The 19,243-nt window shown below is 33.0% G+C and overlaps 3 protein-coding genes across 5 annotated transcripts; 2 read left to right on the top strand and 1 right to left on the bottom strand.

Moving 5' to 3' along the window:
* Nucleotides 1-1,822: 1,822 nt before the first annotated feature.
* On the bottom strand, nucleotides 1,823-5,596 carry LOC128163880 (uncharacterized). Its single transcript, XM_052827560.1, has 3 exons — nucleotides 5,048-5,596; nucleotides 3,650-3,739; nucleotides 1,823-3,317 (listed from the first exon to the last, which is right to left on the bottom strand). Exons 1-3 carry the CDS (start codon nucleotides 5,142-5,144, stop codon nucleotides 2,686-2,688), a joined length of 819 nt encoding a protein of 272 aa, XP_052683520.1. The 5' UTR covers nucleotides 5,145-5,596; the 3' UTR covers nucleotides 1,823-2,685.
* A 625-nt stretch (nucleotides 5,597-6,221) lies between these two features.
* On the top strand, nucleotides 6,222-14,658 carry LOC128164176 (ferric-chelate reductase 1-like). Of its 3 annotated transcripts, XM_052827930.1 has the most exons (7): nucleotides 6,222-6,592; nucleotides 10,219-10,447; nucleotides 10,822-10,892; nucleotides 11,182-11,196; nucleotides 12,323-12,400; nucleotides 13,154-13,372; nucleotides 13,605-14,635. In XM_052827930.1, the coding sequence occupies exons 1-7, from the start codon at nucleotides 6,337-6,339 to the stop codon at nucleotides 13,676-13,678; spliced, it is 942 nt and encodes a 313-aa protein (XP_052683890.1). In that variant the 5' UTR covers nucleotides 6,222-6,336; the 3' UTR covers nucleotides 13,679-14,635. The 3 variants fall into 3 exon arrangements, with proteins under 3 accessions (XP_052683890.1, XP_052683888.1, XP_052683889.1); XM_052827928.1 differs by lacking the exons at nucleotides 11,182-11,196; nucleotides 12,323-12,400 and having other exon boundaries at nucleotides 6,223-6,592; nucleotides 13,605-14,632; XM_052827929.1 differs by lacking the exons at nucleotides 6,222-6,592; nucleotides 11,182-11,196; nucleotides 12,323-12,400 and adding an exon at nucleotides 8,149-8,670 and having other exon boundaries at nucleotides 13,605-14,658.
* Nucleotides 14,659-15,008: 350 nt separating this feature from the next.
* Nucleotides 15,009-17,864, top strand: LOC128164175 (uncharacterized). The gene has a single exon (XM_052827927.1). The coding sequence runs from the start codon at nucleotides 15,014-15,016 to the stop codon at nucleotides 16,895-16,897; it is 1,884 nt and encodes a 627-aa protein (XP_052683887.1). The 5' UTR covers nucleotides 15,009-15,013; the 3' UTR covers nucleotides 16,898-17,864.
* The last annotated feature ends 1,379 nt before the right edge of the window (nucleotides 17,865-19,243 follow it).

Here is a 19,243-nt window from a genome sequence, read left to right on the forward strand (position 1 = left end):
AAAATCTATTGGCATCAATTACCTAAAGTATCAAAGTCGTTTGTTTCTTAAAACTAAGTCTGAAGTGGATGGTCAGCACATTACCTATCAGATATGCCTAAATATTTTAAATATAATAAATTTGGCATTTCATAACAGTCCATAAGAAAAATTCAAATATTTAAGATTTAAAATTTGATTTAAGATTTAAAATTTGATTTAAGATTTAAAATTTGAAAATTTTCCTATATCTTAATACGAGCTCTTCACCCAAATGAGATTAATATAGACAGCAGAAAATTGGCACATCCATCAAGCTATCTTAATTCAAATCTCAAATTTTATTATTTTGATTAGTAGAGAGCGCAGCGAGGCGGCGCGAAGCGCCGCTCGCTTAGCGAGCTCCATAGATAACGTGTACGAACGGAAGAAATTCGAGTTGAAATCTGCACATTGTTCAAAGAAAATTTTGTGGACCTGCGTGAAATAGTTCTACATATCCCAATAATCCTTTGCGGTACATAGCAACATGGTGGAACAGGAAACGAATACATCTATTTCATTTCATTTAACAATAAAAAATCATTTAAAACCATTAAAGTAAACAACACATAAAATTATATGCTTACGAAAAAAATTGTACCTTTCAATTTTTGCTGACACGAGTGCAAAAGAAAGTTAAGTATGACGTCACAGTGATCTCGCACAATACATTTAGAGGTGGATCAAGCATCTGTGCTGGGTGTAACTTGTAGTAAGTACTCAATGTTAACGCATATCTTTGGCTGATTAGTTTTGTTCTGATTTTTTTTTGCTTACTAGATATACATGCGAATTCCATGCTTAATTTACTGTCATATTGATCTAATCATATATGCATAACGTTACGTTAGGTAGGTGACAAAAATGTATTTAAAAAAAGTTTGATTATTATTAGAACTACGTGCAGCCACGTCATTTTGTAATAAATAAAACAAAAAAAAGAAAAAAATAAACAGTTAAAATATCTACATGTATTTGTTAGCTGCATATGTTGCCAAACCTTTAAATAATATTGCACACACTAAAAAAATGGGAGGGCACATGTCTAAAACACAGATATAGCGTACACATATTTAAAAAAATTAAAAAACAGAATTGATGTGTCAGAGGAAAATAATTAAAACACGGATAACAACAAGGAACAAAATGAGAAATAACACAGACAAACAATTTATTGTTTACTGAATTTAACATGATCATTATCAAAGAGTAAAGGAATGATAAATCATGATTGTATTTACGTTAAAAAAAACTCAAACAGGTTTGTATTTTAAGCCAAAGTTTCCTGGTTGGGCAAAGTCCATGGGTTGCAGTTTAACAATGATGAGAGATGTGTAGTGTTTTCTGCGCTCGCCCCAACGGTCACACCCTAAAACATATTATTATTTAAGGAATAAGGAATCTTTCTTTGAGTATTATGAGGTGATCATTTCGGTCGGGGCGTGGTCAAATCCAATAAAACCCGGAGGGCTTTATGATAGATTTGACCACGCTCCGACCGAATTGATCACCTCATAATATTCAAAGAATGATTCCTTATATTTATATTATTTCGAATTTGTACACTTTAAAACAAAACTATTTTAAAACCACTATTTTTTTTTTATGTACCCAGTATGCTATGTATTACCGCACGGCACAGCCAATACCATGTTTAGGTTATGCTATAAGACACGCCCATTAGTGTCACTCATGTCTTATGACGTTATTGGGTTTTATGGCTCAAAATTTATTCGTAATGTTATCACAGACAAAGACAGTTGAACATATAAATATAAGCATATATAAAAATGGCAACGACTTTTATCATTCGCTTTTGTAAACATAAATTTACAATTATGTTATTATCTTGGTGCATGCATTTGTAGAATGAATGAGAATTTGACGCTGTCAAATATGGCAGTGAACGAAAAAAGTGTTTGTTTCCATAATGAAAACCGTTTGAACGAGTTCAACATTCAGTCATTAACACAGAGCCTGCGCTTCGACTTACTATACTCTGTCCCGAGTTTTTGCTTTCACCACTTTTTGCTTGATATTTCAATAATAGTAAAATTAATACCTTTGTGCTCAAACTACGTTCATCCACTAGTATAAAAAATGTCCAGATTATCTGTTTTGAAACGCCCCCTCTACCGCTTCAGATTTCAATACACATCCCGAAATTGAAAGTCTACGGAGATTTTGCATTGCAACAGCCATTAATAAGCCCGGATGATAACGTTAAAAAATTAAGGGATGTATTCCGAGTGTATTCCGAATGGAGAAAAGATGTAAACATTCCCCATTATAATTCTCCGTAAGGAATCTGTTTTCGTTCCTGTGAATTTTTCTGAGTGGAAAGAGATTGTTCAATGAAGATATCTTGGATATATTCCCTTTTAACGATTTCAAGTGTATTTCTTTCACAGGTATGTGTAATTTTATTTAAAATCATCAAAAAGCGATGGAAGCAATAACTTGGGACAGAATATAAATCAAAACGTCTTTCTTCACATTTATTGGAAACAGTCACTTATTGTAAAGATGTTATAAAATTAACGAATGCAAAGGATATAAAACAACAGCATTGATCGAGTGAAAGTAAATTAAAAACTTAAATTTATTTTTTACTTTCACATTCAAATACATAGTTTTCATGCAATGCAATGAGCCCAGCAGCGATTATGCGTCTTTAAAGATAGAATTTCCAACGATGAATCCAAATAGAATACAGATAAATATTTCACCCATCTCCCTCCTAGTCAGACAACTTTTCAATGTTGAATTCCGGATTATCGCTAGCTCCTTTAACGGCAACACCACATGCAACACATCGAGAGCAACCAGCAACAAACTTCTCATCTGTTGCGAGGTATCTCCTTTCCAAAGAATCAACTGTTCAAAGAATTGATCTACACCCCCTATAACAATATGCATGCAACCAACAGCAACGATTGTCTTTATCCGCCAAGCTTCAACGTCTGCCTCGGCTGAACACATCCGGACTATATTCCATGTCGAAAATAGTTCTGTCGTTGTGAAAAATATTTGATGCATGAAATATTCGTAAAATCCATCGTTAATATAATTCAAGAAAGTCCATAATGAAAAGTAATTTGGGTATAGGTTAGCAACAAAAAGGATAAACATTCGCCATCGGATTTTTTTCTTCCGGAAAAGACCTAGCAGACGACTCAAAGTTTCGTATGTTACAATTGTGCTGGCCAGCAACGTTATCCAGATGACCAAGGTTTGGAAAGTTGCGTTGAAGTACAGGTGCTTGTATCGAACAATGCCGCCATTCTCATAAGTACCTGACAAAATACAATTTTGACCATTGACACTTGAACATTCTTAATTTTGTATACACCGGCGTATCATAAAATAGAGAGTACTTAACTATCTACCCGTAAATCCAAATACAAGAATGATACCTTTTACACTGTGCAAAAAAAGAACCAAAGAAGATATTTTATAATACATTTAAAAAGAATCAACCAACGAGAGAGAGAGAGAGAGAGAGAGAGGGGGGGGGGGCAAGTCAAACTAATCGAATTAAGGTAGTATGGTTCATTTGACAATAAATAAATATTTTCAACGATTTTGTCTGTTTCAGTAGTATACAAATGTATGTGACAATTGTTACCTTTGAAGATGGTGTCAAAGCAGCTACAGCGACACACGCGCTTATTGACTGGCCGCTTCTCCGGGACCCACAGCAGTCTGTAGACCACTCCTAAATACAGGGGGACAGGAATAAGATGTGATACAAAACTACTGTAACAATGTCATAACCATCGTGATAATCTAGAAAGTATGATGACCAAATTACTTGAACTTTTAAATTGATATCAATGTAAGCAAAATGATTTGTCCGATTCTCATTTTAACATGGCCTTGAACTTTCAGTAGAACCTAACTATCTATTTGTTGCGTAAAAACAAGTTAAAAATGACGCTGGTTTCAAGTGAAATATACACCGATTGCGTAGATACTTAGCTCAAAAGCCAGACAAATCTTGTTGATTTCAAAAGCAATGGCTGAGTGGCCTTCTATAAAATACTATACACAGCCGAGTGGTTACACAGGATGGCCGAATAATCACCGAGACTAACTGCTTGGTATTTTTTAAATTAATTTTTGATCGCACGAAAGGGTAATACCCCTATTCCGATGGTTTTGAAATTAATTAATGTCGGGATAAATAAGTTTCAAAACTCTTGTCATTGTAATATTTGACATGTGTGCTGATTTTTTTTCAACATTACTGACTTTGTTCACATTATAAACATGAATTGTAAACATCTGCTGCTGAACGAGGGATTTTAAAACAAAGTAACGCATAAATTGATAAAGTTAATGTATTTTGTTTTTGTAAAATATGTCGTTTTCAAAAATATATGTACATATTGTTCGACATCGTTAAAAGCAAGCTGCACAATAATGTATGAATCAGCGATGTACCGACTACGGATAAGTTTGTTCCAAGCGCCACGGTTTATATGGATGCTATTAAAATGATTTTAAATAACAATCAAGAGCAAGGTAACTCAGTTTTAAATCATCACATCACATCAAATAATGACTCAACAACGGCATATAATAAAATTGTCACATCATATGAAGGATTCACAATTGCATGTAAAGCTTTCACCACAATACAAACAGGTTTTACCACAATACTTCATATAAAGATTTCATCCCTGGATATGATGGAGAAATTACAGTATATACTGATGTTATTACTATTGCATAAAAAGATATACCAATTCATATAATATGAAATTAACCTTAAGGCAGCTATGGCATTCCATAGGCATACGTCACATAACTGTTTGACACAAACTACACAAAGTCCAAGCTCTTGTTAAAATGGTTCTATACTCTATGAGAAACTATGAAAACATATTTCAACATTTTATTCAATGACCGCATCATCATTACACGAGAAGGATTTTTATCATAGGAATTATACTTTTCATTTATCAGCAGAAGAAGCACGTATTGTATAAAAAATAGAGAATATATGCTAGCAGGTACAAACCTATCTGAAGTAAAGGCACACTGCCTACGATTCCTGCGGACACTATTTTGGAAAAATGACGTTCAAATAATCTCTTCATCTTTTCTGTTGACGGCATGGAACTGAAAACGGAAAGATCTCTTGGTACCGTGTGGTCTTTAATCAACTCCTCCCATTTCAGATTCGGTAATATTGTTGTAAATGCTTTGAATCAAATCATAATGAGAAAACTCAAAAGTTTAATATACATGCACAGAAGAAAGCTTATGTCTGGATAAGTCCTGAGTTGGATTGACACGATGATCCAGACGGATTAGTGGAGATTATCGGAATGTGTATATTGCTCAGTTAAGAAAGTGCATACTCCCCACTACTACAGGTAGACGTGGTTTTAACATAATCTCTGCAGTGGATAATCCCTAACATTCTAATCTTCTTATTTATTTAGGTGCATGCTAGAATAATACAAAGTTATCTTACATTTGAAATTATCTCTTTCATATATTTTAGTCTATATATAAAAAAAGATCTCAAAGAGAAACGATTTGTCACGATTAATGCAGGTACAGGGGTGGGTCCAAAGTTACAGATGTGAGAAAATTATGAAAACTCGTACAGTAAAGCGACAAAATTTAATTTATGTTTTGAAGTATCTACAAAATAAAATTCAGATATGAAAATTTCGATATCTCTACATAAACTAATTAATATTTAATTTGGTAGAAAACATTGCCTCATATCATGCACCATTAGAACCCTTTTTAGTCAAACAACGAATTGAACACCTGAAGATTTTATTATAATGGATTATCTGTTTACGTTTCAATAAAGACTGAAATGCGGTTTTTCCATTAACTTTGAAGGGTTTAATTTCGTTAGGTGCAAACAAATCCCATGCACTTAATTAATGACCGAACAGAAAACCATGCAATTCAACAATTATAAGATTGATTATGACAAACATGCCTTTTGATGGATATATGGGGGATATGACGCTGTCATCGGATGCATGTACATGGTCCATGACTCGCCTACTCTCGCGAGAACATGTACACGAATTCTTTACAAAACAGTAAGTATATGATCCATCAACACATCGAGTCACTGACCAGAAAACGGTTACAGGGCAATCACGTGACGGAATAGTTTTGAGTGATTAATTAAATATTATTAATTATAGAAATACACCAGTCCGTGATCAAACTTTCTCTCATTTCCCTCTCTCCTCTTTGGTCAACACACGCATCTGATTTCGTTATAACAGAGTTAAAATAGAAAAGAAAGACCCAGTTATTCTTTTAAAATTCAACATGATGTTTCGCCTGTGTGTCTCTTTCGCCGTTTTCTGTGTACTGTGCTGTAAATTTTCCGTTTTATCCTACCCGCAAGGTGCTCCAGTCCGGACCGAGTCCTGCATTAATTTACAGCCGATTCACATGGACCCACTGACAAGCCAACAGGTGCCGAACCAGCAGGGGACGACCCGACCGTACCGTATACTGGTCAGTCAGCAGCAGTACCAGACCTGTACCTCCAACCAGCAGTGCGGCCTACAACCGCTGCAAGGTAGTCTACTCAATTCTGTATCAGTCACAACAGTGGTAATATAATCCACTTTATTTTGTATCAGTCACAGCAGTGGTAATCCACTTTATTTTGTATCAGTCACAGCAGTGGTAATCCACTTTATTTTGTATCAGTCACAGCAGTGGTAATCCACTTTATTTTGTATCAGTCACAGCAGTGGTAATCCACTTTATTTTGTATCAGTCAAAGCAGTGGTAATCCACTTTATTTTGCATCAGAAACAGGTTTATATCAAAGAAAAGTTTGTCTCCTATATTCTGTATCAGTCAAAGAAGTGGTAGTCTACTTTATACCGCATTAGATCAGTTCTATATAAAAGAAAAGATAGACTCCTTTATTCTGTATCAGAAACAATGGTAATCCACTTAATTCTGGATCAGTCAAAGAAGTGGTACATGCAGTCATCTTTATTTCGCATCAAAAGCAGTTTTTTGTCATGGGAATGGTAGTCAACTTTATTCTAATTCAGAAACGGTGGTAGCCCACATACATAAAAAGGAACGGTGAATTAAAGTAAACTTACATAAAAAGCCGTCTTTATCCTGAAGCTATTTAAACATTTTAGTAAAAGAAAAGAAGACTCTACTTTTTTAAAACAGATATGCTGTTTTAATCCGTATCAAAAAAAATTACATTAGAAAATAGACTTATACTTTATTTGTATCAGAAACAGTTTTATATTCAATTATATATAAAAGAGATGTTAGTCTATTTTATTCTGTATGAAAGAAACGGTTCGTCAGAAGATACGATATTACGATACCCTGGGTGTGGCCATTTTGCTAGGCATAAAGCGTTCTCTCCAACCGTATCGAAAACTTGTTTACATGTAGTTCAAATACACATTATACACAATCATGTCCTTAATTTTTTCCTAATGCAAATCAGTTATTCTGTTAAAATTTTTCCTACATAAGATCACTTAATTTTTAAATTATTTTGATTTATCTAAATTCCCCTTTGAATATATTTCTCCTTTTATCTCTAAAATTGCTTTAATTGCATCGAGTTAATCAGAACATTAAGACTAAACACACTGATACACATTTTGCTTTTTCACGGGAAAAAAAACTTCTACCAATCTTGTTTAAAAATAAAATATTAAAAAACTTGTAATGAATGGCATTTTGACTTCAAAGTGACTCATTTTGTGTAACTGTGTACAATTATCAAGTATTATTTGATTTAATATCTTGTTTAATTTTAAATGTGTATCGATAAGGAAACTACATGTAACGACAAAAATAATAATAAAACTTAGAGTTATCAAAATAGATAAACAACTTTTCAAACATTGTTTCATAGTGATTTCGTAAACTGTCCGTTTTATTTGTTTTCAATTAAAAGCAGCGTTTGATAATGACGTCCGAATCATGTACAAGCTCGGCAATACACGGTTTCTCTCCCCTACGGCAGTCCCAGAACGTCGCAGTTATTGTATTTTGTCATGTTTTATCAAGTTACATCAGAACATTAATGTCTTACAGCATTAAAGCGATTCTTCCGGGTCAACTTTGGCTATGTAGAGGTTCTTTTGGCGCAAATTATTTCCACCTCAGTCCGTCAACAAGGTGCCCTTGATTTTGTATGTACCTGTGTTTCAGATCCAGATCACCATTGTGTTTCCCGTAAACCTACTGGAAATGTAACAAATAAGATTTAAATATATGTGATAGTGTTTCATAGGGACTCGATTTTCCCCACCATTTCTCTTTCATTTGAATTTTTATAAGTGTTCCCGTTATTGTGATTTTAAAAAAAAAGCAGAATTTCTTTAATTTCAAATCAGTGTTCCCGGAATTCGAAGGAAAAAATGGATACTCAAAGTGTTAAAAACCACCTATATATGGAACTTTACTTTATGTTGCTTCTTTCTATTTCTGTGACCGCGTTCCCCCAGGGATCCCCCACGACCCCCGACTCCTGCGTGCAGCTAATCCCCCGACACCCCCAGCAATTCTTTGTCAACAATCCGTCCGCTTATTCTCTGTCATTGTCTACTTCATATTACCGGTTTTGTGATAATTCCGAGTTTTGTGGTAAAAATTACGTTGTTGGTAAGTAATTTGAACTTTTCAGGTGTTTTACTAGCAAACAAACAAAAAATATATTTAACTTAGTTTGATAAATATAACTAGTCATAAGATTTATTGAAATAACGATATTATTACCAAAGACCCCCCCCCCCCCCCCCCTCCTAAAAAAACCTTTCAAGTTTTGACAGCTACAACTTTAATTAATTTTGTTTTAATATTCTGTAATGATTTTTATCTTTAGAACGCCATAGATATGAACCAATTTTTCAATTCATTATTTTTTTTTTTTTATCAAATTTGAAGATCGATTTTGTCCATACAGATTATCTCTTAAAGACGTTTGTACGCATTACATCTCATATTCTCTCTCTCTCTCTCTCTCTCTCTCTCTCTCATTTTTACATAATATATTGCTCTGTTTACTCATTCTATATTATATCTATAAAACACAGTGTGTTATGCAGATTATATTAAAGCAATATGAGAAAAAAGTTTAGTTTGCTGTATAAACCAGCTATTCTAATAATTCTGCATATAACTCAAAACTTTATAATAATTAAGAATAAAATAACTTATTAAATATTAACTTTAAGATTTCTCTACTAAGGAATATAATTACAGGAAACCATTTTTCGTACAGGACGACAGTTATATGTAATCACTTGTTTCAATCATGGGCTCTACATAGCCTTTTCAACAAAAATATGACTAAAGGAAGATCTGAAATTATGATTTCAATTTCATAATGAAAAACTTTGCGCTTGTGTTGCGTCAGGTATTACAGAAGTATTTTAAATATCTGTTTTAATTATGAATATATATTACAGATGAATTTTTGAAAGTTTTTTTTATCGTAAAACCAGAAAATAAAATGTTTAGCTGATGAATCTAAAAATTTCTTCGTAACATATATGGTCACCCTGTGGTGTATCAGAAATATTACAACTTCGATAAGCGTGCACGCTAATTCATTACTCTGGCATGTTTACATAAAATATGAATGACAACTAATAGTTCGGTTAGGCCAGCATGGTTTGATCGATGCGCTGTACACATACCCTTGTATGACATCCCACGATGTAGACGTTATTGATGACGCAATTTCGCCCTCCAGCGTCAGGGCTGTGATCATATGTGACGTCTTTGAGATTATTAGGTTATGAGGTCATTGGTTACATGTTGAAAAGAACTTTGTCATTTACATACCTTTTTATGGCCTACCCATGAAGAGTTATATTTGAAAATATTAATGCGCATACGCTCTAGAACGAAAATTCACGAAAACTATAAGAAAATATTGTATAAAATAAGAACACTCAAGATTAAATAAATATTAACTTTGCTTTGAAATCTCTTGTAAGTTTTCATCTCTTAAATCTGACTCTATAATTCAGTTGTTCTATAACAGGGAATTAGACCATGTAGATTTCTTAAATTAAATGCTATCTAATAGCTGCATGCTGATCCCCTTGCAGTGTAAAGCAAACATTATCATTCCTATTAAAATGAATTTTAGACGTGAGCAGTTTTTGTAAGTTATTTGACGTTATGCATTTTAAATTTTGACAGTTTCGATCCAAGGACAAGGGGGTCTTTTCCGTGGATTCATTGTGCAGGCCCGGACACCAAACGGAGGCTCGAGGTCCTGGGGACAGTTTATTCCTCTCCAAACAGGGGACTCCAAGGTCATTCAATGTCAAAACGGTTTGACCTTGACACATACAGCCAACAATGACAAAAATATCGTACGTTTTGCTTGGATACCTGAGCCAGGAATGCGAGAGCAGGTCCAATTTGTGTATGTATCGATAAGTACATACTAGTTACTAGTAAACAACAATATATTAGGACAGCAATGCAAACAACTCCAATAACGATAAACAGGAGCACACATAAATACTAAAACAACTTACAATAAATGTAAATGTAGAGTGACAACGACACCAGAAATGATAAAATGAACGACAAAATCAACAACACAAAAAACACCCAAACATGTTAGCCATTTACAACATGTTTTCTTGTTGTTTATGCTTTTTAAAACTACAATAATTTGAATTTCTTGAAATAATGAATGATTCCAAATTGTAAATCATTGATTTAAATTTTTTTATATGAAGACAAATGTAACAAGCGTCTTATGTAATACGTACTGATCTCTGCACCCCCCAGGGCTACTGTGGTCCAGAACTTGAGAACTATCTACCCCGGAGTATACTCGGCCCAACTTCGTCCCGTTGGAGGTAAGTTCAGTATCACACAATTAGTATTATAACAACCACATTAAAACTTGTGTATGACTGTATCAACATAAAAAGCAATGTAATATTTAGCTGATTTATCTTTATATTTTTTGCAATTAAATGCACTGTAATGCTTACCACAATCACCTATAGTAATCGAGCTTATGGCTTTGCTCTGAAATATTTCAGATTGTGCTCCCATTTTGTTTAATTATGCTTTATATAAGTTTTTTTTTTATCGCTTTCATACATCGCTTGCTATAAAGTCGTCATTGTATCTCATCTTCAGTGTCTGCGATTCGAGGTGTGTATTAACTTTAAGGGTTTGGCAACAGTTGGTACCGGTAAACAAATTTATTTAACCAAAGGACACTAAAGCGTTGTTAACCAATGAATTTTCTTTTCTCTGAGTCCCATGCTGTTTCGTAAAAGGGCATGGTCACGACTCAATATTTTAGTCAATATTTACTTATCTTGTTTACAGTACTATAATAATGCATTTTTAATGATCAACCAAAATTTGAATGTCAGCTTTGTACACATAACAAAGAATTGTGAGCACTGTATCATGCTTATAATAACTCGACAACTGACACTAAAATTTTGATTGACTATTAAAATTGCCTATAAACATTAAAAAAGAAAAAATAAATTTTGAACTGTAAACATTAAAAACAAAAAATAAATTTTCACGAAATTCAAGAAAATAACCATTGAACCCAGTTTTCTGTGAGTCTCATGCTGTCTTTCTCGTCTCCCTGGCACAGATCTAGGATTTTACCATCTGTATGTCATATTTCTTAAGTCCTGTTAATATTTTTTGGAGACGACAAATAAAAAAAACAAACTATTATCCAGAATATTGCTACGATTTTGCTATTCCCTTGTATTTTGTTGTTGCTGTTTTAGATGTATTATAGGTTTCTATTAGCTGATGAATCAAACAAATAACTTAATCCCAATTAATAGAAATGGTTGTTGTATATAACAACAACGTATTAGAATTTAATCGATTTAGTATGTAAAAACACAATCTTTATAATAAACACAACACAACACAACACAATCTTTTTAATAAATTAAATGGGATTATCAGTTTCATTATCATAAACATCATCCTCATCATCATCAGCGTCGTTCTCTTTATCACTATGCACATATTATCCATTTCATGCTTGGCAAAACCGTGCCTCTATATTGATCTTTTATTGCATATTATTCAAACGCATCCACACGACTGCTGACAAACTGCTCGTAACAAATTATATATCCATTGAATTATATAATTATCTGTTAATACTGTGACGCTAACACGTGAATCCGGATTAAAACGCTAACATTAATATTGACACACGCCTTGCGTCACAGCCTGGAGACCACGTGACCATTCTGAGTTGATAGGTGAACTATAAATAAATTGTGGTTTTCAGTGCCTGTTATGCCAACAACAAAATTGGCACCGCCTACCACAATGAGCTCCGCAACCCGTGAACCGCCCACCACCACAGGTTTGCCTTTCGCTGATTGACTGTGGGAGAAGGCATTTAATAATTATCATCGGCTATCTAATCATTAATAATTCTAGTATAGTACTCCCATAAGTGGTTATGTTTAAAAAACAACAAATGACCCTGAAAGTAGCCAAGATATCAAAAGCAATTGAAAAAATTGATGGAGATATGAAGTTTGTTGGTCATGAAATAAAACCTAGAAACCCTAACCAAACGTTAACTCTTTCCAAGTGATTTAAAAAAAAAATTCAGATGTAATTCCCAAGATTACGTTTGAGGATGTCAAATCCTAACTTAATATTTACACAATAAAGCATGGGTCAAAGCAGAATCATAATGACGTCATAAATACTACCTAACGCATTGCCTCTAAAAAGGCTCCGAAAGAAATAAAGTATTTTGTTTTTACTTTACTCATATAAAGGAAAGATAGCGGGAATTTGGGAAACATAAATAATAGAAAGATAAATTGGATATATATATTCGTATGTTTTCAAAAAAAGGAAAAGAATAATATCAAAGTAAATACTAGTAGTTAAAATTCGGAATTAGAAAAAAAAAATAGTTTAAAGCTTGTTACAGTAGCAGGTCAGATATGAATGACTTTTTATTATTCCTTTTAATTAATTCTAGTAAGAGAAGAAACCATGACGGGTTAAGTTTCATAAACTGTAAACATCAATGTCGTCAGATTAGATTAATCATTCAAAGAGAGAACACCTTCTCCAGACAACGTGTCTATTATTTCAGTATCTCCCACCACCACCCCAAAACCAACACAGACTACTAACACACCGCAAACAACTACCAGCTTTGTAACAACTACTAAAACTACAACAACAACTACTACCACGCCCTCTACTACCACAACATACTCACCTATGACGTCAACAGCAATACCATTGACGTCATCTACTAAAAGAATAACTACCACTACTACCCAGCCCTTGGCGACTGTTTCGGAACCTGGTTTGTGATTGGTTTTGATAATTATGTTTTTTTTATAAATAGTATCTCATTGAATGTTAGTAACAGTAATAATTCAAACCAACTACAAATAGCTTTTCATTTTACAAGTTTTCTTAAATTGTTATATATATGAATGTAACGTTAAGTAAAATTTTTCAATGGAAACAGTTTTTTTATACATCTAATAGGGTTTCTTATTTAAAAATAATTTCATTGTGAATTGTCTTTCCAGTTTTTAACAACGCCCCATTTAAAACTGCTGGCATCATTTCCTTTGTGACCTCTGTGATTGCAATTCTTTTGTAAAAAAAAAAATATCCATCAACCTCGAGCCCGATGAAATCCAAAAAGAAGCTACAATAATGATTTGGTGTTGTCGTTTTCAAAAACGACAGTTCATATTTTTTAATTAAGGATACACATTGCTTACCATAAATGATGTGCTCTTTTATTGAGCAATCGTTTTTTATTATGGAAGACACCAAAGATAAATGCATTTTTCGCCTAAATAGAAGGATCAGAATGAATGCTTTTTGTGTATTCAACGTCGTACGAAGATTGATAATTGCAGTGCAATGTTGTTGTTTTTTTATATTATTTTTGGCAAGGAAAATTCAAGAGTAACATGTAGTATGTATCTATTTGTAATAAGTATTATCTCAACATTTTAATTCATTGTACTGTTTCGTGTTTCTAAAAACATTTTATTCATAAGAGTATCTCGATAATGAGGAAAGATGTCAATTGTAATTCGGGTATAAAAAAAATCATGTTTATTATCAATTATTTTCATTTGATTGTCTTTTCTAATTTTTAAATAAAGCATCCGACTTGAAATTCCCTTTAATTAGATTACATTGGATTAGCTGCATTACAAATACCGATAGTAATTTTACAATTATATTAGTATGCTTCCGCTTAGCAGATCTTTAGAGACACAATTATGTTTAATTTATCTAATTTGATTTCCTACAGGACTTTGAATGTATCTACCGTCTTAATTCTAGTATTTCTATCGCATATAAATCACTTTATCAAACATTTTTGATGCATATTATGTAAATATGACTTTGTGGATGTACGTTTGTATTATGAATGATTATATTAAATTTCCGCAAAAAAAAAACGTGTTAACAGAGTTTTGAATGAAAGTCAGAGAACCACATTATTACTAAATATGTGAGATGTGAGACCACCCTTATGAAAAATTTGTTGTTTACTCAAACTAACGAATAAAAACAACCCACATGTAAAAGAAATGGTAATGATATTGTAACCCACTGTATTTCTTCCATTAAAAAACCAATGTAAAACCTGAAGCTTTAACTTTTTGTTTCCTAGTTACTCAAAGGCCAAGATAACTAAAACATGTAGGTTAAATATATCTCATAGGCGGAATATTCGCTTCGATTAAAATTATTTCTAAAAATCAGAAAAAGAACCTTTTTGTAGGAAATAGATACCTAGCTAAGAAGGATAAACAGATATTATACTAAGTATTTTAGAAAAATTTATTTTGTGAAGTTTAAGTATTTTAAAAACCTTTTAGCTTTCCATACCTGTGAACGTGCCTAATCAGTGACCGAAGTCATGCGCTTTTTAAACAGAAAGTAGGAACTGCCGTATCATTAAAGGAACAAAATGGATGACATTGTTACGATATGTCCTATTTGCATGGAAACACTAAAAATCCCGAGATGTATTTCGTGCTCACATACATTTTGTCAAAATTGTTTGCGGGATCATATAGAGACATCGTGTCAGGGAAAGGATTTTCCAGCAGGTTTTCGTTGTCCTGTTTGTTGTACATTTGTTCCGGGTTCGATTTCTGAGGACCCTTCACACTGGGCAAAAACCTTTCCTAAAAATGCAACCATCGATTTTATGATTCAGAATGATGACAAAAAAGTTCTCAAGTTTTGCAAACCCTGTCTGAATGACACCAAAAAAGAACCAGCAGCTACACTGTGTAGATCATGCATGGAATTTTTATGTGAGGGATGTACTAGTTATCACAAGAAGCTTACAATTACCAAAGACCATGAAGTTGTACCTTTGGACGAAATAAACAAGTCTTTGTATCTTGAAACAGAAGAAGATTATTGCAATAAGCACGATCTCAGGTACTTAGATTTGTTTTGTTTTGATCACGACACACCTTGTTGTTCTGTTTGCAGTGTAACGGAACACAAAACCTGCAAAATGGACACAATTGAAAAGGCTTTTGAACAAATTGAAAAGGAAGATGAAAGTCAACAAATGCTTTCAGAAATCGATCATGTCGAAAATCATTTAAAGAGATTAAAAGAGATTCAGAATGAAAAGGAAAGAAAAATAGAAGACAAGGCCGATGAAATAAAAGAAAAAACAACCAAGATAAGACAGGAAATCAATGAAACATTAGATAGACTTGAGCACAAGCTACTCGAAGATCTTGCACAAAATATGAAATCAACTCGAAAAGCGATAGATGGAAATAAAGAAACCTTCTCTGATTTTCTCGACCTTTCCAATCACTGCAAGGAATTTCTTACCAATCATAGCAAAAGATCGTGTAACCCTGGGTATGTTGGTGGATTTTATAAAATAAAGAAGCAATTGAAACGTTTAAAACGTGCAAAGTTATTTTTAAAGGATGCCGATATAACTGCAACTTTCTTCAACGTTTTTCTTAAGAAAAGTGGGCGATTTGCATCTTTATCATTCGAAGAAACATCCCTGTTTTATCCAGATATCAAAAACATTCCAAAGGAATGTGCACAATCTCTGGAGACAGTACGTCAAATTTCATGGAATGAGGCAAACATTCATGATATTCTTTCCCTTGAAAATGATGCAAAGATTTTTGTTTGTTTAGACAATAACTTTGTCCAAGTTGGCGATAATACTTTTGAAGGTAGTCAGGCATTCATTCACTTGAGATATACTATTTTTCGTGCTGTTATGCTAGGAAAGAATATGTATGCTGTTACCGACAAGGAAAAGTGTTATTCCTTTGAAATGGATCAGAATTATCATCCAAAATCTTTTACAAAATTTATCACAACTAAACGTTGTTTTGGAATATCTTCCTTTCAAGATAGTTTACTTATTGGTAGCGTTGACGTTATTTTACAAATGGATACAAATAGAAAACAAAAGAAAAGCATTCCTGCACAAGGATGTGTTGTTGATATTGTCTCTTTGACTTCTGGTAATTTAATCTATATAAGTAAAAAAATAAATAGTCGACCCATGGAAGATACTCAAACTGTCAGAGCAATCGATGACAATGGACACGAGTTATGGAAATACGAACATCCCGAGTTGAAATATCCCAGATGTTTAACAACTGACCTTGCTGATCGTATATACATCATCGGCTACTCTAGCAACAACATTCACGTGCTCAGCAATGAAGGTTATGCTTTGAAAATATTTGAACAGATTCCAGATCCAAGTAGAATAATATACATGAGAGAAAATAAAGATTTCTTAGTAGTGTCCCGTGATAATACAATCAAGTTGTTCAAATTCACATTGTGAAAAGAACAAATCGAGGACATAATAGATTTTTGTTATATCTTTATAAATACTTTGCACAAAACCAGTTCATTAACCGACATAAATTGTATGGCATTTATTTTACTGTATATAGTTGCGGTAGCGGACTAGAACAGAACATTGACGCGCCAGAAAATATTATCATTGACTATAGGAATACTTCGATAATCCTGATGTATTTTTTGGAGTTTATCGACTACTAGTATTTGTATACAGACCGAATGCATAATAGGTCATATTGCGTTCTTTTCCAAAACAGTCTATTATTGTATTTTATTTTTAATAAAACGTTTGTTTGAAGTTCTCGTATCAATAATTTCTTTACTGACTTTATGAACTCAAGCAGAATAACATTTTTGCTTATCATAATTGGTTAAGTCAATGTATAGTAAATCTTTATAGTCTGGTATTGTAGATTATGACATCCAGCCTTAGGGTACAGTGTTGCACTGGAAAGTTTTTTATATGAGTCACTTAGGCGATATAGTGCGTATTTAGGAAACACTGTCACTAGAACTTTCATGGCTCTCATTCAGCACGAATACATCGAATTCACTTCTTATAAAGCAGCTTAACGCATATTTCATTAGACACGATGTCTACAATTTCCTGTAATGTAATTTTCTGAGATTTTGGCCGTTTTTGCCCATTGTTATGATCTTGCATGTATGAATTTGACAAATCACTATGTTCATGTCACAGTGTTAATGTTAGAAATTAACGTACCGGTCTAAAGTTTACTGAGTCCAATCCATCTACTTTTTGTGTTATTTACTTTCCATTTGTAACTTGCAAATTCACCGAATAAAGTCAAACCCAAAGTCTTATTCGTCAGTTTCGCATTTTACAACAATATTGTGAAAAGGAGAAATAACTTTAACTAATGATAATCATTTTAAAATTATAATTTTTATACAAATATTGAGGGTTCTTTAACCAATATAGTTCATTGCTACATGTTCCCAGGAGCATATTTTGACACTAATATCATATCATTTTTATTGCGTTTTTCTGTGGCATTTTAGTCGGTTTCTCAATGAGACAATATTTAATTCTTTCATTACAAGCCAAATACAGCTTTTAAAAGCAGTTTATATTAAAAATGTATGATCAATAAAAATAGTTAACTATTGCTAACAGGCTCAAGGGAATTTTTGCACAAGGACTCTCAAATGACCGTTCAAAGGTTTCAAAGAATAAAAAAAAAACCAAGTATATAATAAATACACATACCACCTTCCATAGCAATTTAAAAGAAAAACCGACTCCGTAGTTAGCATAAGAAGTATTCATCATCATATAACTAATTAATATGTTTAATAACATGTAACATATAAAATTCCCATAATTTATATTTGACGACAATTACAGTTCATTCATTCAAACTACTGCATTGATAAATAGTAAGCATTCATAATTGCATCGATCAACATAGCTTACAACACAGTTTTATAAGTTAGATGCTCGTTATATTGTTAACGTACAATTACAGTTAACAGTGTCGGAAGATTTAAAGGTACATTTGTATAATGACATTAACAACCCTGCGTAAATTACGAAATCAAATTTTGTAATATAACAACAGAACAGTGTTAGACTCCGAAACAAGACGCTTTTTTTTTTTTTACCAAATTAGCCTTCCATATAAGTGCACCATGGGCACACTTGATTTTCCAAAAAGGTGTACATCGTGTACACTTGTAAATCGAGTTCAGTGTTGTAGAGTTTAGTTCTACATCGGGTGTACATTTCTTACGAAGAGTCAGGGACATGTGTTGTTGGGTGTAGCACTGAAAACCAATATGGCGGACACGCTAATAGTATATGACTGGAAACTCGACAAATGATTTTAAGAAATATAACGGATTAAAATTCGCATACATTAGTTTTAGTTTGTACGTGAGCCCTTAATTTTAAAATGTGTTTATTTCGCTGCATTTATATCAAAACCAAATGGTCGCTGAACATCAAATTTGCCTAAAAGAATAATCCTTTTCCGCTATATTAATTATCTTCCCTACACAATGTATACTACACCATTTAAGTGCACCTGATATACAAAACAAAATGCTTACACTATTGTACACTAAATCAAGTCATGTGCTTTCCAAACCGAAACTAGGAATAATAAATAACGTACTCTCAACACTACTGGCTCTAAAAAGTACTGAAAGTGCCATTTTTTACTGATAATTTCTGATATTTACTGATATTGTACTGTTAGTGCTGAGAATTGCTGATATTTACTGATAATTTTACTGCTGTTACTGATAATTGCTGTTGGTTCTGATATTTACTGATAATTATTGATGCTTTTGCTGTGAGCTC

This window comes from Crassostrea angulata, chromosome 9, assembly GCF_025612915.1.
Source record: "Crassostrea angulata isolate pt1a10 chromosome 9, ASM2561291v2, whole genome shotgun sequence".
Taxonomy (NCBI): Eukaryota; Metazoa; Mollusca; class Bivalvia; order Ostreida; family Ostreidae; genus Magallana; species Magallana angulata.

Bases quoted from the DNA above. Each gene is read 5' to 3' on its own strand.
- LOC128163880 (XM_052827560.1), bottom strand. From the start codon at position 5,144: ATGCCGTCAACAGAAAAGATGAAGAGATTATTTGAACGTCATTTTTCC. The intron at 3,740-5,047 runs GTTTGTACCTGC...CCCTGTATTTAG, and splicing joins TGTGCCTTTACTTCAGATAG to GAGTGGTCTACAGACTGCTG. The intron at 3,318-3,649 runs GTAACAATTGTC...GTATTTTGTCAG, and splicing joins CTTTGACACCATCTTCAAAG to GTACTTATGAGAATGGCGGC.
- LOC128164176 (XM_052827930.1), top strand. From the start codon at position 6,337: ATGATGTTTCGCCTGTGTGTCTCTTTCGCCGTTTTCTGTGTACTGTGC. The intron at 12,401-13,153 runs GTTTGCCTTTCG...CTATTATTTCAG, and splicing joins TGAACCGCCCACCACCACAG to TATCTCCCACCACCACCCCA. The intron at 13,373-13,604 runs GTTTGTGATTGG...TTGTCTTTCCAG, and splicing joins GGCGACTGTTTCGGAACCTG to TTTTTAACAACGCCCCATTT.
- LOC128164175 (XM_052827927.1), top strand. From the start codon at position 15,014: ATGGATGACATTGTTACGATATGTCCTATTTGCATGGAAACACTAAAA.